Raw genomic sequence first — 17935 nt, 5'->3', positions numbered from 1 at the left:
CTTCAGACGATGAGGTCTTAGATTCTAGTCCCATTTCACCGATGCCTGGACCATCAGGGCTCTCGGGACCAAGAGGCCCACGGCTTCCATTGATGCCTTCGGTGCCTCCGAAACCTCCATCGGTGGCCACTGCGCCATCCATCGAGGTCATCGAAAGATCCATCGGTGCCAATACGTCCTACAACACCAGCCTTCTTCCATCCTTCAGGATCTCGATCTGACACATGGGAAGATGTAAACACCGACACATCCACGGAGGATATTTTGTCGGAACCATCTCCTCTGGAGGAAAGGAGAAAAATCTCCCCCAGAAGATCTCTCATTTGCCAATTTTATTAGGGAAATGTCAGAGACCATTCCCTTTGATCTTATTACAGAGGAGGACACAAGGCACAAAACATTGGATGTTCCCCAATTTGTTGATGCTCCAAAGTCGTGGTAATCCCAGTACACGAGGTACTGGTAGATCTACAGCATTGCCTCTGGGAACATCCTTGTACTGTTCAACCAGGGGGTATTTTCAAAAGGAGTTACGCATGTAAATGTAACTACTATTGTAGCAATTTCCAAAAGCCATTTACTGGAGTAAAGTGCACTTACACAAGTAAATCCTATGGACAATTCAATGGCATATATTATAGCAATTTTCAAAAGCCCACTTACTCAAGTAAAGTGCATTTACTCGAGTAAAACCCTGTTTTACTCGAGTAAATGCTTTTTAAAATCAGGCCCTAAGTGAATAAAAGAACAGATGCAACATATCTGGTCCAACACATCGCTGGATTCCAAAAACCACAACTGCCCCATCAGTCAGTGGTAGTTGAATCTGCACAAAAGAAATCCAGAAGACTTTGACCACACTCTTCCACACCTCCTGGTAAAGATAAAAAATTCCTGGACGTATTAGGCCGCAAAATGTTTCATGGTTCTATGCTAGTGTCACGAATAGCTGCATACCAACTGTACATGACACAACACCAAAGGAATCTATGGAAGCAGGTTCAAGAAGTAGCTGACACTCTTCCACGGATACGTCTAAACTTCCTCACGTTACCCCCGGATTCACCGCCCAATCCACTGTGGATGCAAAAAGATCACACAACTCTTCTTGTTACGGCAGTTACTACCCCGAATCAGTTAAGCTTGATACTTCACTTGGAATACATATCCAGCATAGCTCACTGCTTCAACGGCAGGGGGAATGAAGAAAAGAGGATTTATATTCAGACAACCACCAACAAGGACTGACTTGCACAGGCTGGGTAAACAAATAAACATGGGAGTAGCTTGCTTATTGCGGCGGTTACTACCCCTAACCAATTAAGCTTGATACTTCACTTGGATGCAGCTCCATCACTGCTCTCTACATTAATGGTGGGGGTGGAAGGGAAATAGAACCAAAGGTTACTAAGAGCCAAGAGAAACAGATAAGTATGAGAAAAAATGTGTGAAAGCTTGCTGGGCAGACTGGATGGGTCGTTTGGTCATCTTCTGCCTTCATTTCTATGTTTCTATGTCAGAACTGTCCACCCTTCTGGGCGCCAGGGCCGTGGAACCTGTTCCCCGAGCACAGCAGGACAGAGGGTTCTACTCCTGCTGCTTTCTCATTCCAAAGAAATCAGGTGGCCTCCGCCCCATCTTAGACCTCCGCAATCTCAACAAATTTCTATGAAGAGAAAAATTCAAGATGGTGTCCTTGGGCACCATGCTTCCACTTCTGCAAAACGGAGATTGGCTCTGTTCTCTGGATCTTCAAGACGCTTACGCTTACATTCCCATATTCCCACACCACCGCAAATACCTGCGCTTCCTAGTGGGACATCGACACTTTCAATACCGGGTTCTGCCGTTCAGACTTGCCTCGGCTCCCCGTGTATTTACAAAGTGCCTGGCAGTGGCTGCGGCCCACCTATGCAAGAAACACATACATGTCTTTCCTTACCTGGACGACTGGCTCATCAAAACCCAATCCAAGCAAGGAGCTCTCGATGCTGTCAAGCTCACTATCACTCTAATGCACTCGTTGGGATTTCTTATCAACTATCAAAATTCCCACCTGACTCCACCTCATCTCCTGATGTTCATCGGAGCAGATTTAGACACCACAGTAGCAAAGGCTTCCTGCCCAACGACCGTGCAGACACACTCTCCAGACTAGCTGTATGTCTACGCACAAAGAAAAGAGCCTCAGCCCATCAATTTCTAACATTGCTGGGCCACATGGCTTCCTCAGTCCATATCACTCCTATGGCCAGGCTGGCCATGAGAATAACTCAATGGACTTTGAAAACGCAGTGGCTCCAAATCACTCAACCGTTCTCATCCCAGATCCAAGTAACCCACCAGTTACGTTTATCACTTCTCTGGTGGACGAACAAATACAACTTGCTAACAGGTCTACCTTTTCAGCAACCACTTCCACAGATAACTTTGACCATAGACGCATCCACCTTGGGTTGGAGAGCTCATGTGAACAATCTGCAAACTCAAGGTACTTGGATACAACTCAAAGCAACATTTCAGATCACCTTCTTAGAGCTTCGAGCTATACTTTATGCTCTCTATGAGTTCAAGCACTGCCTTTCACACAAGACTGTCCTCATACAAACAGACAACACAGTTGCAATGTGGTACTTGAACAAGCAGGGCGGCACAGGCTCTTATCTCCTCTGCCAAGAAGCCACGCAGATCTGGGACTGAGCCCTTGCACACTCCTTGTATCTATGGGCCACTTTTCTGGCAGGCATGCAGAACGTGGTAGCAGATCACCTCAGCCAACAGTTCCATCCCCACGAGTGGTCTCTGGATCCTGTGGTAATGACCAGAATCTTCCAATGCTGGGGTCAACCAACAATAGACCTCTTTGCATCCGAACTGAATCACAAAGTGGTCAGATTCTGCTCCCTGCACAGACAACCAAATAAGTTAGCCATGGACACCTTTGCTCGCCCCTGGAACACAGGCCTCCTATATCCCCGATACCGCTGATATCCAAAACTCTAGTGAAGCTACAACAGGACAAAGGGTCAGGGAGGTGACTGGTGTGTGAGAGAGAGAAAGAGACATTGGTCAGGGAGGTGACTGTGTGAGAGAGAGAAAGAAACATTGGTCAAGGAGGTGACTGATGAGAGAGTATGTGTGTGTGTGTGTATATATACACAAATCTCCAACAGCAAGCGGATAACAATTTGAATAGCTGACCTGTTACCTCCTCCGCTGAATATGATTAAGAATGCTGTAAAAATACTCTTCATTGTAGTTATTGTATTATAGTTGGTGTATTTATTGATTTATTGATTTATTATTATGCCAATCAGTTTTCTCTATAGTTATTGTTTCTGTATTTGCATATGATACCCCTTATTTAGTTACTTTGTCATTAGCTAATTTTCTTCAACTGTTACTTGTAAGGGTCCTGCCCAAAAGTTATTTGTTTGATGTAAACCGATGCGATGTGCGAACGACTATCGGTATAGAAGAGACTTTAAATAAATAAATAAAATAAATATATATATGTATGTATGTAATAGACTAGTGATGGGCCCTAAGGAAGAAAAGTGTGAGGATAGAGCTTCAGCAGCCCTTGCTGTTTCTGGTATGTGCTATTGGCCTACAAAGGAAAGGAGTAGGAGAGTTACTGGAGAGGGTAAGTAAAGGTGGCTTTTAAATTTATATTTCTTGATTGATTGCCATTTTAATTATTGGGAATTATGTGATGTCTGCTTTTAGAAATATTTTGTTGGTGTTCGGAGAATTTTTAATTTTGAAAATATTTTATATTTCTCGAGGAATGTATAAATAGAAATGTGGAGACAAAAACTGAACTGGAAACAGCAAGAAGCCAAACTCTGTATGCAGAACAACAACACAAAAACATTAGCTTTATGGTTACTTTATTCTGTATTTGATGAGGGTCTTCTGTGTTCTGTGTGTGTGACCGAGCTAAGGGTGTTCTGCAAGCTTGTAGTTTCTTGGTAGGGATCTGTAGCAGCTTGGCTTGTTCTGTTTTCCTAATAGGAGGTGTATTGGTGTTTAGGGCCTGGTGTAATTTTTGCAGTGCTGCCTTTTCAAAAGTAGGGTTATTACTGTTTGAGATCCATAATGCAGGTGTAACTTTGTGTGCATTAGTTTGTGTACATTAATGCAGATCATGGAAGTCTGTTAGGTGCTATATTTCTATTTTGCACAGAATGCAGAGTGTCTTTTTTGGGTTTCCATTCCAGTTTCTGTTTCCATATTTGTAATTTGTGGTCTTTCTGTACTTAGTTTATGGTCGATTCTATGTGTGTGACTGAGGAAGTATTTTACTAGCATGTAGGCATTTGTATCAATATTATTTGTTGTGTTTCCTCAATAGAACATGCATTGGTGTAAATTACTATTTTTTCATAAGGAGGGCTATTGCACCTGGTAGGAGAGAGTGCTTGTTTATGTTGCTGTTACTGAGATGACACCAGAAATATCTTTTTTTTTTTGTATGGTAAATTGAATGGGGAATGTCCTAGTTCTGTTCTGTAGCCATTGTTGGGGGAGATCAGGGTGGATCCTGTAGATACAGAGTATATGTTTTACATTTAGCCCTATGATGGTCATGTGTTCAGTGTGTCACGCATGTGAGAACTATCTGTCAGGTGTGTCCCGAAAGAAAAAAGGTTGAGAACCACTGCTCTAGCAATGAGTAAGAGTGGCACACTAGTCAGCTTCATTCTTGGCAGGTGACGTGCACAGCAGCACCTTATGGGCACCATCTTTAATACAGGTTTTGCAAACTGCAGAACTCTTAAGACTGCAGAAGTCTGATATTTTTGTGTGGTATGCATGTATTTTTGAACTACAGAACCTTGCCACTTGCAAGTTGGGTCCTTTTCAGTATTCCAAAATATCTGAGTTGTTTTTGTTGGCATGAAAAGGGAAACATTTTGTGAGTTAAAAGCACACATATTTTAGTTTTTCAGCAATGTCTGCCTCTCAGACCTGATTCTCCTGGATCACTTCATTAATTCAGGAATCCCAAATTGGCCTCCCTGGACATTTGGTTCTCAGGAATTGGAGTGGGCCTATAGTCTTAATTTCTCCAAGTAAATATAGGAGTCTCAGAACCCGAGGACAGAGGAGCTCCAGTCTAGGGTCACTCTCATGTTTAAATAGAAGGGACTTGAGGGTTTCTGTACACAGGTACCTCTTGTAGTAGGACATATTTAAATAAATATGTTTAAATATATAATAAAACCATTACAAATGCTCCAAAACGCTTCAGCCAGGATTCTAACTAAATCTAACAAAAGAAATCATATTACCCCCATCTTGAAAAACCTACACTGGCTCCCAATCAAGTTCAGAATCTCCTACAAAGTACTAACAATCATACATAAATCTATACACAAGCTCATTCCTCTGGAACTCAATATCCCTCTTCAGCCACATATACCCTCCAGACCAGTGAGAACAGCCTATAAAGATACTCTCCTCGCCCCAACCATCAAATCCTCATTAAATAAACATACTCGATCCACAGCAGGCCCCGCGCAATGGAACTCTCTACCACCAGACCTCCGGAAAGAACCTTGCCCTATCGCCTTTAAAAAGAGACTCAAAACTTGGCTATTCTAACAAGCCTTCTAGCCATACCAATAATTTTACTTCAACCTTTCCAAATATGTGCACCTTGTAACATGTCTACTGCATATTTTAGCAACCAAACAAAGAGCAAAAAATCGCGACCCTGTCGAAACTAACAGCAAAAAACACAAAAGGTATCGCCACACGCATTCACTAATCACACCGTTTATGTCAAGATTGAATCAAAACAATCACTTAAAGTAGTAATTTGATAGAAACAGGACTGCATCAGCAAGCCTTTGTCAACGTTCACAATATACTTATTGAGACGTCCGGTCTTCTCGATCATTTGCAGCCTGTGTTTTTGGAAAGTTTTTTTGAAGCCCACAGTGATTACTTCTCATCGGGGCAGTGCAGAATTCAAAGCCAAAATATTCAGAAGCCCACGGCGAATATCTCTCATAGGGGCAATGCCGAATTCAAAGAACAATGTCTCTAGCAACAAGTTTTCAATGCGCTGAAGTTGAGGTATTTTTGTAGGAGGATATAACACATTCAAATCGCAGACACTTGAACTGATCACATTCATTCACACAACATCATACCGATGCCTTCTTATAGACAGGTGTCTGGGATGCCAACTCAACAGCGGCCGTGTTTCGCAGCCTGCCGGCTGCTTCTTCAGGAGTCTAATTTCTAAACAAACAATAGATACCATAACAAAAAATCAGCGTATGTCACTTATGTGAGCTAGTACTTAACTGACAACGGTGCAGTCACCTATTAGAAGCAGGACCGAAGTCTCAAGTCATCCTCTCCAACGTACATAGAACGGAGAGGATGACTTGAGACTTCGGTCCTGCTTCTAATAGGTGACTGCACCGTTGTCAGTTAAGTACTAGCTCACATAAGTGACATACGCTGATTTTTTGTTATGGTATCTATTGTTTGTTTAGAAATTAGACTCCTGAAGAAGCAGCCGGCAGGCTGCGAAACACGGCCGCTGTTGAGTTGGCATCCCAGACACCTGTCTATAAGAAGGCATCGGTATGATGTTGTGTGAATGAATGTGATCAGTTCAAGTGTCTGCGATTTGAATGTGTTATGTCCTCCTACAAAAATACCTCAACTTCAGCGCATTGAAAACTTGTTGCTAGAGACATTGTTCTTTGAATTCGGCATTGCCCCTATGAGAGATATTCGCCGTGGGCTTCTGAATATTTTGGCTTTGAATTCTGCACTGCCCCGATGAGAAGTAATCACTGTGGGCTTCAAAAAAACTTTCCAAAAACACAGGCTGCAAATGATCGAGAAGACCGGACGTCTCAATAAGTATATTGTGAACGTTGACAAAGGCTTGCTGATGCAGTCCTGTTTCTATCAAATTACTACTTTAAGTGATTGTTTTGATTCAATCTTGACATAAACGGTGTGATTAGTGAATGCGTGTGGCGATACCTTTTGTGTTTTTTACTGCATATTTTAGCCAGGTCCGTTCTAGTACTTCATTATTTATTGTATCTTTTTGTTTTTTAATACCCAGTTACTTGATCCAAGTTTTATCCACCTGTTCAATGTAATTGCACTCTGTCTTGCCTGTTTAATGTTATAATGTAAACCGAATTGATATGTAACTTTTGCTACATGAATTTCGGTATATAAAAATGTTAAATAAATAAATATTTCACTGTGTCAGAGGTAATTCACCATGGCCTTTGGTTTGGAGGCTATAAAGCCAGTGATTAATATTCCTGAGAAGTTTCTGTTAATACAGAAAACACCCAGCTATAGTGGATTTCATTAAGAAGAATTGAGCATAACTAGAGCGAAGGCTGTTGTACCCAAAGCCTTAGCCAAGTTGAATAGGCTACCTAAGGATAAGATGTAACTGTGAGTACAAGCCTCTAATGTAAATTTCACTATTACTGGAATAATTTATAAGATCACTATTCCTGTAGAAGGATTCACTGCTGTGCTTGATTGCCTGCAATATATCTGGTTGAGGAAAGGCTAATATCAATTTATTTGCTTGATCTGTTTCGGTTTTGTTTTGGAAATACCATACTTTCTCCTTCAAGAATATGACCTGTGCAATAGCAGCTAGGAGAGACTTATGATTGAAAAGGGAATGTTTCTAAAAGCTACTTGTTTGGAATTCCTTTTAAAACTGCAAATATGCCTGGTTCTGATTTTGAAAAACTGATTAAAGATATGACCAAAGAAATGAGTCCTCTTGCCAAGGACAAATCTGTATCCAAGCCCTTTGGTTCCCTTAGAGTCTTATCTAATTAGGCTCAACAGGAACATTCGCTACTGTGAATTCCTGTTATCCCAGGACAAGCAGGATGCTAGTCCTCACATATGGGTGACATCAGTAATGGAGCCCTATGTACGGAAAACTTTTTAAAAAGTTTCTATGAAACTTTGAACTGGCACCAGAGTGCCTACTGAGCATGCCCAGCATGCCATGATATTCCTGGCCACAGGGGTCTCCCTTCAGTAGTCTTCTTTTTTCCGCGAAGCAGTTAGCCTCGCGGTTCCTAGGAGTCCTGTGGAAAATCTCCACAACTTAAACTTTTCAAAAAAGTTTAGAAAACTTCAGCCGCAAGGGTCTCCCCTCAATAATACCATCGCGGTAAGTTTTCTACCTTTTCTCGCGGTTCCGTGCCGTTTTTTTATCGTGTTTTTTGTTCCTGGTCATTGGTCGTCGACGGCTGTCCGACCCAAAAATGGCTTCAGGTTTTAAAAAGTGCCCGAAGTGCACCAGGAACATGTCCATTACCGACCCTCACCAGGATTGTGTCCTCTGTCTTGGTGAGACCCATGATGTTAGGGCTTGTCCCTTATGTGCCACCATGACATCAAAGGGCCGTTGTTTCCGGCTGGAGAAAATGGAACAATTGTTCAAGATACAGCTCTTGCCAGCACCATCTTCTTAAACACAATCGTCTCCGGCTGGGTCGATTCGAAAAGTAGTGTTGAAAAAACGTCCATCAGGTGAGTCGGGAGATGCTCCTCTTTCCTCCCCCTCTCCATCGTCGAGGGCATCGACATCCGGTAGTGAAAAAGCCCGCGAAAAGGAGAAGCATCGCCATCGGCATCGTAGGCCGCATCCGGTGTCTACTGTCCCGATTCCGGCGAGCCATCGACGGAAAGCGGCTTAACAACTAAGAAACCTCGGCTCGAGGATCCGGCTTTGGAGCCGTCGACAGGGCGATCCCCGCCGATTCCGGCACAGGGAACCGTACCTTCTCAGGGCTCTGAGGAGGTACCGGCATCGCCACTACCGCCTCCCCCCATGGGAGCTCTGTTTTCACCATCCATGTGGGCGGAACTTGATGTATATATACGTCAAGCGGTCAAGGACGCATTCATAGAGGCGATACCGAGATATCAGCCTTCTACGCCAGCTATGCCATCGACACCGATTCAGGTATCGACAGGGATACCGATGACATTGCCCGTTCCGGCACCGGTGCTTTCGATGCCGATTCCAGTGCCAGCGATGCCGTCGATGCCGATTCCGGCTGTTCCAGCGCCATCACCAGCGAGACCGTCGATGCCGATTCCGGCTGTTCCAGCACATGGACCGCCGATGCCGTCAATGCCAATCCCAGTACCGGCACCGATAAAACCATCGATGCCAGGTCAAGATATCTCCATTTTCCAACCACTCATGGATAAATTGGATAACTTAATCCAGGTTTTCTCTACTACACCTCACGGTGTGGATCAGGATATACTCCCAGAACCAGTACCTGGTCCTTCTGGTATTATTCCACCTATGAGACCACATTCACTACATCTCAGACCATCTGGTCAACCAGTGGACACTGGTTCTGACTCTGACGTAGATGCCTCATCTGAAGAAGATATATTATCTCAACCTTCACCACTTGAGGACAGGAGAAAATCACCTCCTGAAGATCTTTCTTTTTCTACATTCATAAAAGAAACGTCAGAAACCATACCCTTTTCGCTTCTTTCTGAGCTAGATACCAGGCAGAAAACATTAGAGGTGCTACAATTTGTAGATCCACCTAAAGAGATATTGGCTATACCAGTACATGAAGTCCTTCAGGAGCTAATGTACAGGATATGGGAGCATCCTGGCTCAGTAGCTGCAGTAAACAAGCGTGCAGATGCCACATATCTTGTCCAACCCATACCTGGTTTTCAAAAATCTCAACTACCACACCAATCCGTGGTAGTTGAGTCTGCCCAGAAGAAAGCTAAGAGGCTAAAGACACATGCTTCCACGCCTCCAGGAAAGGATAGTCGTTTCCTAGACAATTTAGGAAGGAAGATTTTTCATGGCGCAATGCTGGTCTCACGGATAAACTCGTATCAATTGTTCATGAACCAGTATCAGCGGGACCTTTGGAAACAGGTAGAAGGTCTTGCTCAAGAACTCCCAGACCAGTTACAAGAGGGTTTCCTCCGTCTCGTGCATAAGGGCCTAGAAGCAGGCAAGCACGAGGTAAGAGCCACATATGACAGCTTCGAAACGGCCTCCCGTTTATCAGCCTCTGGTATCACGGCTCGAAGATGGGCTTGGCTAAAATCGTCTGAACTAAGGCCAGAAGTACAAGAGAGGTTGGCAGACCTACCTTGTCTTGGTGAAAACCTTTTTGGAGACAAGGTCAAAGAGGCAGTGGCGACCATAAAAGATCACACAGAAACCCTAAAACAACTGTCTCAACTTCCTCAGGAGACACATCAAACTTCTAGGAGGCCTCCTAGAAGAGAAGTAAGGAAACCTTACTATCGTCCTTGACGATACTACCCTCCTGCTGGTCGAGCGAGACAACCATGCCCCACTCAGTGTTCTCAGGTTCGACAGAGGCCTACTAGGCCCCAACCGCCTGCTCAAACTACATCCACATCAGGCTTTTGAAAACCAGCCAGAGAGCAGAAGCCCTTCTCAAAATCCTCTTCCACACTTACCTGTCGGAGGTCGAATAGCTTATTACCATCAAACTTGGACCTTCATCACAACAGACTAATGGGTACTCTCAATTACAGCTCAAGGGTACCGCTTGGACTTCCTCACTGTACCAAACGAAAATCCTCCGCTTCCCTCTTGGACAGTGAATCATCACTCCATAATCCTTCAAGCAGAATTATCCACCCTTCTGAGAGCCAGGGCCATAGAACCAGTTCCCAGGTCTCAGTGGGGCAGAGGATTCTACTCCCGATATTTCCTCATTCCAAAGAAAACCGGGGGCCTACGTCCAATCCTAGACCTCAGAAATCTCAACAAATTTCTGAAAAAAGAAAAATTCAGGATTGTATCGTTAGGCACCATGTTACCTCTTCTTCAGAAAGGGGATTGGCTCTGCTCTCTGGATCTTCAAGACGCCTACGCTCACATTCCCATTTTTCCTCCTCATCGACAGTACCTGCGATTTCTGGTAGAAGGACAGCACTTTCAATATCGAGTGCTACCATTCGGCCTCGCCTCAGCACCTCGAGGGTTCACAAAGCGTCTTGCAGTAGCAGTGGCACATCTTCACAAAGAGTGCATGCATTCCCTTACTTGGACGACTGGCTCATCAGGAGTCAAACGCAAAACGGAGCTCTCAATTCCCTCAAGCTCACGATAAATTTGCTTCACTCCTTGGGATTTCTCATCAATTACGAAAATTCCCACCTTACACCATCTCACCAGTTGCAGTTCATAGGTGCAGATCTCAACACCATCATAGCAAAAGCTTTTCTACCAAGAGATCGCGCTCAAACACTCATTCTCCTGGCACACTCTATTCGCCATCAGTCTTGGATTACAGCTCATCAGTGCCTTACCCTACTCGGACACATGGCCTCAACAGTTAATGTCACTCCCATGGCCAGACTGACCATGTGACTAATGCAATGGACACTCAAGAATCAGTGGATTCAAGCCATCCAACCATTGTCCACTCCCATTCAGATTCCACAAGATCTGAGATCTTCCCTTCTCTGGTGGACATCAATGATCAACTTGCTCAAAGGTCTACCTTTCCAGCAACCAGTTCCACAAGTCACTTTAACTACAGATGCATCCACCTTAGGTTGGGGAGCACACATTGGTCATCTAAAGACACAAGGCATATGGACAAAACTCGAAGCCTCCTTTCAAATAAACTTCCTAGAGCTTCGAGCTATACGCTATGTGCTGCATGCGTTCAAAGACGGCTTTTCACACAAGACTGTTCTGATCCAAACGGGGACAACACAGTAGCCATGTGGTACATCAACAAACAAGGGGGAACAGGTTCCTACCTCCTTTGCCGAGAAGCAGCTCAGATTTGGGATTGGGCCCTAGCACACTCAATTCTTCTACGGGCCACCTACCTAGCGGGAATCCACAACATAGTAGCAGATCGCCTGAGTCGACAAATCCATCCACACGAGTGGTCCCTGGATCCATCGATAGCAATCAAGATCTTTCAACGCTGGGGTCAGCCAACAATAGATCTCTTTGCATCCCATCTGAACTACAAAGTGAACATTTACTGCTCCCTGTTACAACAGGAGAACAGCCTACCAAGGGACGCTTTTGCTCGCCATTGGAATTCAGGCCTGTTATATGCGTATCCACCGATACCACTCATAACCAAAACTCTAGTGAAGCTACAACAGGACAAGGGGACTATGATACTCATAGCCCCATATTGGCCTCGACAAGTATGGTTTCCCACACTTCTAGATCTGTCAGGGATCCAATTCGCCTGGGAGTAGCTCCCAATCTCATAACTCAGGAACAGGGTCAGTTGCACCATCCCAACCTTCAATCCCTGTCCCTGACAGCATGGATGTTGAAAGCTTGATCTTACAACCACTCAACCTTCCAACCACTATATCTCAAGTGCTGATAGCTTCCCATAAACCTTCCACTAGAAAGAATTATTCCTACAAATGGAAACGGTTTACTTTGTGGTGCACTCAGAAATCTTTAGATCCTTTCACTTGCCCCACTACCTCACTACTAGATTACCTATACCATCTTTCAGACTCTGGTCTTAAGACTTCATCTGTAAGAGTACACTTGAGTGGAATCTCAGCTTATCACAAGCTGGAAGACGCACCTATCTCTACACAGCCTCTCGTCAGTAAATTTATGAGAGGCCTAGCTCACATTAAACCTCCAGTTCATTCCCCAAGAATACAATGGGACCTGAACGTAGTATTAGCCAGGCTTATGCGTTCTCCTTTCGAATCCATAGATACCTGTGACCTTAAATATCTTACATGGAAAACTATCTTCCTCATAGCCATTACATCAGCTAGAAGAGTCGGTGAATTACAGGCTCTTGTCACATACGAACCTTTTACAAAGTTCCTACATGACAGGGTGGTCCTCCGTACTCATCCTAAATTCCTTCCAAAAGTAGTCACGGAATTCCACCTAAACCAATCTATAGTTTTACCAACATTCTTTCCAAGACCTCACTCTCACCAAGGAGAAAGGGCCTTACATACCTTGGACTGTAAACGTGCTCTATCCTTCTACTTAAATCGCACTACAGTCCAACGAAAATCCAGTCAACTATTTGTATCTTATGATCCAAACAAACCAGGTAAAGCGGTGGGTAAGCATACTTTGTCAAACTGGCTAGCAGATTGCATACAATTTTGTTATGAAAAAGCAGGCCTTACTCTTCAAGGGCGAGTAAAAGCACATTCAGTCAGAGCAATGTCAACTTCAGTAGCACATCTTTGCTCTGTACCTATTCTGGACATTTATAAAGCAGCAACATGGAGTTCTCTCCACACCTTTGCAGCTCACTATTGCTTAGACAAAGAAGGAAGACAAGATTCATCATATGGACAATCCGTCTTAAAGAACTTGTTTCCAGTTTAATCCCAACTCCTTCTACATCCAACCTGCTGTGATCTTCGGCTGATTCATTTCCACAACAATACTTCACTGTTGCCTCAATCCTAAATGACTCAGCCTCTAGCTTGCTAATCACCCATATGTGAGGACTAGCATCCTGCTTGTCCTGGGATAAAGCAAAATTGCTTACCTTGTAATAGGTGTTATCCCAGGACAGCAGGATGTAGTCCTCACGAAACCCACCCGCCACCCCGCGGAGTTGGGCCCGATACGTTTTATTATTTTATTTTTTGGTTAACGCTAAGTGCTACAAAACAGACTGAAGGGAGACCCCTGTGGCCAGGAATATCATGGCATGCTGGGCATGCTCAGTAGGCACTCTGGTGCCAGTTCAAAGTTTCATAGAAACTTTTAAAGAAGTTTTCCGTACATAGGGCTCCATTACTGATGTCACCCATATGTGAGGACTACATCCTGCTGTCCTGGGATAACACCTATTACAAGGTAAGCAATTTTGCTTTATACTGAACCCTGCAACAGTAACGACTTAGGGGCATTACTGCTTGGGGAATATAATGGAGACTATGAGTTTCAAAAAGTCAGCAGGGAGGGCAGCCATGGGCGGAGGGAGGGAGGGATTGAACAGTGATTTTCTTATGTTATTGGTTTGTTTCGGAGTGTGATTTCACCATTTCATAAGCCCCCTAGGTTTTCCCTCAACTTATCCACAGATGACAGATAAATCTTGATTTTGGGGCCCCAAAAATACCCTCGACTTATACATGAGATCAACTTATACACAAGTATATATGGCACTCAATTGTACTTTTATAATTGCTCATGCACTAAGATCTCAAACTAATTTTGGTAGACAAGATGAAGACTTAATACAGAGTTTTTAGAGTGTATAATGTAACTTGGTGTGCTTTGGTTGGTAGCCCATGTTCATATAAAGTAAAACTATCCAAATTGCCCACAGATAGGAAAAGTCTAAGTACCCCTAGTCAAATTGTATGTTTCAATGAATCTCTAAGTGAACAGAAGCTGATACAACCTCTACATTGTACAAAATTAAGCACAGCTATTTACACAATACTGGAAACAGATGTTAATTTTAAATTTTCAGATTATAATCTCCCAAAAATTATTTTTATCTTAAAAAATCTATGATAAAGGGGTATCAGACATCCAAAACAGATTTTATCAACTTACAGTGCTTAGATGTGAGCTATAAATGTACCTTGCAAATAAAATGTTTGATCGAAGAAATGCCGAAAATAGCCTTTTATAAATATCAGGATCTTCTGTTACCAATCTGTTTTCTATTCTGACCCCCAACTAGGTCTTTAGCAGTATTAAAAATAAACCTGAATGTGCCACTATTGCTTGACAGTCTATAGTATAGATGGAACATCCAGTTTCTTAACATAGAACAATATACAATAGGCAATACAGATAGAACATCTGACAGTAGCTACTCTTTCAGCATTAAGCCTGAACAAAAAGTACAATTTATCTTAGGGGCCGATGTAATATTATTCGCGGAAAGCGGGCGCTGACTTTCTCACAGGACAAGCAGGATGGTAGTTCTCACATATGGGTGACATCACAGGATGGAGCCCAATCATGGAACACTTTTGTCAAAGTTTCTAGAACTTTGACTGGCACCTACTGGCATGCCCAGCAATGCACTGACCCTGCATCTAGCAGGGGTCCCCCTTCAGTCTCTCTTTTTATTTTTTCCGCGTGATTGCTCTGGGGAGAAATCCCAAAGGCTCCACTAGGAGATGGGAAGCTGGGGAGTTGCATGCGCAAAACCCAGTAGACCATGATTTCATTATCAGCCCAGAAACCCAAAGGGCATCAGGACAGGCCATGTTAAGATTTTAGCTGAATGGCTTTTTATGCTGCACTGTGTATGTTGATCTGTAAGCCGCTTCAGGCTAAGGCATTTGTGGCCTATAAATGCATTTGGTATTAGAAAAGGTAAAATAAAGTGTATTCTTAAATCTGTAGTTTTACTTATGTATTTAGGTGTACTAATACTGTTGATTAACTAAAGTCCCATTTTAAGACAGAAATCTTGAATTATGAATTATATTTTCCCATTTTTGTTTACTGTTTGGAGAGCTTGTCCCTTTTTTTGTTAAAGATTTTCATTATTCAAAACGGATAATTAAAAATTGTGATATATTTTTTTTTTTTTTTTTTGCAGCTGTTGGTTCTGCCCGTGCACGGCCAAGTCAGTTTCCAGAGCACTCTTCCTCTGCACAACAGAATGGTAGTGTTTCAGATATATCTCCTGCTCAACCTGGAGTAAAGGACTTTGGCCCTCCTTGTATGTAACATATATCAAGGATTCATTCATGTTAAATGCACATATATTCTTGAATATTTAAATTGTAAAGTAGTCTAGAATTAGTTGTGTCTGTTGACTAGCATAATATATCTTTTTAAAGTCTCTACATTTAACAATTTCAAAGCATAGATCTGGTTTAACGACTGTCCATTTGGAATTTTACAATGCGCACAACAAAAGATTGCATTGATGATTAAGGCTGGCAGCAAGTAGAATTTAATTTTATTTGATAGATTTTAATACTATACATTTTGCTGTTCTATTTAATAGACTGCACTGAGAAATTACAAAGTGTTGTCCCATATAAATCTAAAGGCTTGTTAACCAGGGTGTTTGGGGATCATCACTGTTTCTGAACAATTATTTTTGTTTTCATAATTCCATTTTCCATGTGTGATATTGCCTGTAATGCAATTTCCAGGAAAGGCCATCAAATAAATCTGCACTAAAGAATGTGTCTTGCCAATTTAGGGTTGTCTCTAAGAACAATTTATGTCTGCAAGAAAATTTGTAGTAAAATTGTAGAATCTAGGCCTGTCATTTTTATATTGCAAATCAAAAATATATTTAATTTCTTGCTATTTTTATAAATATTTCTTCTTAAGCGCGCAGAAAATCCAACTGTGTAAAAGAAGTTGAAAAGTTGCAAGAGAAAAGAGAAAAGCGAAGGCTACAGCAGCAAGAACTTAGAGAAAAAAGGGCTCAGGTTTGTATGTTTAGTTGAGCGATAGCTTCCATCAATAAATGGGGTACATAAAAATAAACTACATAATTAAGGGCAGGATTCATCATTCCTTGTGAATAATGAATCCCGCGAACAATGGGGGGGCAGGCCTGCGAAAGGCCGCAGCCGTTTGCACGTGGCCGGCTGCAGCCTTTCACGCAAATAGCGCCACCGTAAAAGGTGGTGCTATTTGCTGCGCTACTGCCAGTGAGAATGTTCCTCACATTATCGCTGGCAGCGGTGCCGCGGCTGACTCCTCCCCTCCCGGTCATTTACATCCTATCACACGCGAAAAGGCCCTTTCCACGTGCGATAGGGGTTTATTGTGTGCGTTAGGGCCTTATCGAGTGCGATAAACCTTTAGAAAATAACCCAGTAAATTAGAAGACACTACACACAGAGCCAGATGTACTAAACACGTGTTCCCATTTAGTGTCTAAGGACAAATGCTTAGTACATCAGTCCCTTAATTAAGAAAGTGATAGAAGAAAGACCTTATCTTGGTCACCTTGCGGAAAGTGTCCTGTTTATTCCATTCCTGGAACCAGTGCAGGAGTTGATTGACCTTGAGAGGGATGCTCTAGAAGAGAGTTTAAGGTGGGCATTCCTTGAGGGGCCTGTACCCCTCTGCACTCAGGCAGGCTAATCCACACTGGTGGGATATGCACTCCTACCAGCAGGTAGAGACTGAGTAAACTGACTCTGTGATATCACTGACATATTGCTCTGCCCCGACAACAACCTACCAGTATTCTCAGTTTCCAGCAGATGGTGTACATGTCTCCCTAGTGGGGATTGCTAGTGTTTTGGGGGGAGGAAGAAAAAAAGGAATGAGAATAGGTTGAGCTCCTGAGGGGCACCAGGCTGGTCCCTCCCTCAGTTGAGTGGTTGAATTTCAATGCCTGGCAAAATTTAAGCTCTTAAGATTGTGTGAGGACAAGGGGGAGCTTGTGGGTGAAGGCTTATGCTTCTCCTCCTCCCCACCCCCCCCCCAATAGCTGCTGGTCTGATTGTGATTCCAGCCAGGGAGGGCTGAACTCAGGTAAATGAAAGGATCCCCTTTCCCTGCCTGGTCGTTTCTCCCCCTCAGCGCCAATCCCTGCCTCCCTCGAACTGCCAGTGAATCAGAGTGGAGGCAAGAGGCATTCTGGCGGCATGGGTTGGCAGTTATGTCAGTTGTTCACTCCTAGGCCCTGTGTCGCAGGTCCTGTCAAGTCAGCTGCATGGTGAGCATCTTGTTCTTGGTTTTTTGTTTTTGTTTTTTTAAATATGCGCTCAGGCACGCACGCAGTTATACACAGTGGGGCTGTAGCTTAGAGTCAGCGTGCACGTACGCGTGTGTATGCACACAAGCCTGCAGCCTAGACTTGAGCGCGTAGTTGCATGGGTATGTCCGTGAGAGCATTAGGGTGCATGCAGAAGACCGCGTCTATAGGAGAGTGGCCTTTTGGTGAAGGATAATGGTGCCGTG

At 43.4% G+C, this 17935-nt stretch overlaps 1 protein-coding gene across 2 annotated transcripts in view; it reads left to right on the top strand.

Annotated features, from left to right (window-relative positions):
• Positions 1-17935, top strand: part of KIF2A (kinesin family member 2A) — a 266717-nt gene that overhangs the window by 80239 nt on the left and 168543 nt on the right. The window contains exons 5-6 of one of the 2 annotated variants that reach the window (XM_029576454.1): positions 15597-15662; positions 16346-16446. In XM_029576454.1, the coding sequence (XP_029432314.1) occupies positions 15597-15662; positions 16346-16446 (167 nt within the window). Of the gene's footprint in view, positions 1-15596; positions 15720-16345; positions 16447-17935 lie in introns of both variants that reach the window. The other variant, XM_029576445.1, reaches the window with a different exon arrangement.

Source organism: Rhinatrema bivittatum, chromosome 1 (genome assembly GCF_901001135.1).
Source record: "Rhinatrema bivittatum chromosome 1, aRhiBiv1.1, whole genome shotgun sequence".
Classification (NCBI taxonomy): Eukaryota; Metazoa; Chordata; class Amphibia; order Gymnophiona; family Rhinatrematidae; genus Rhinatrema; species Rhinatrema bivittatum.
The sequence above is the reverse complement of the archived record's forward strand: the minus strand, read 5'-3'. Positions and strand labels throughout refer to the sequence as shown.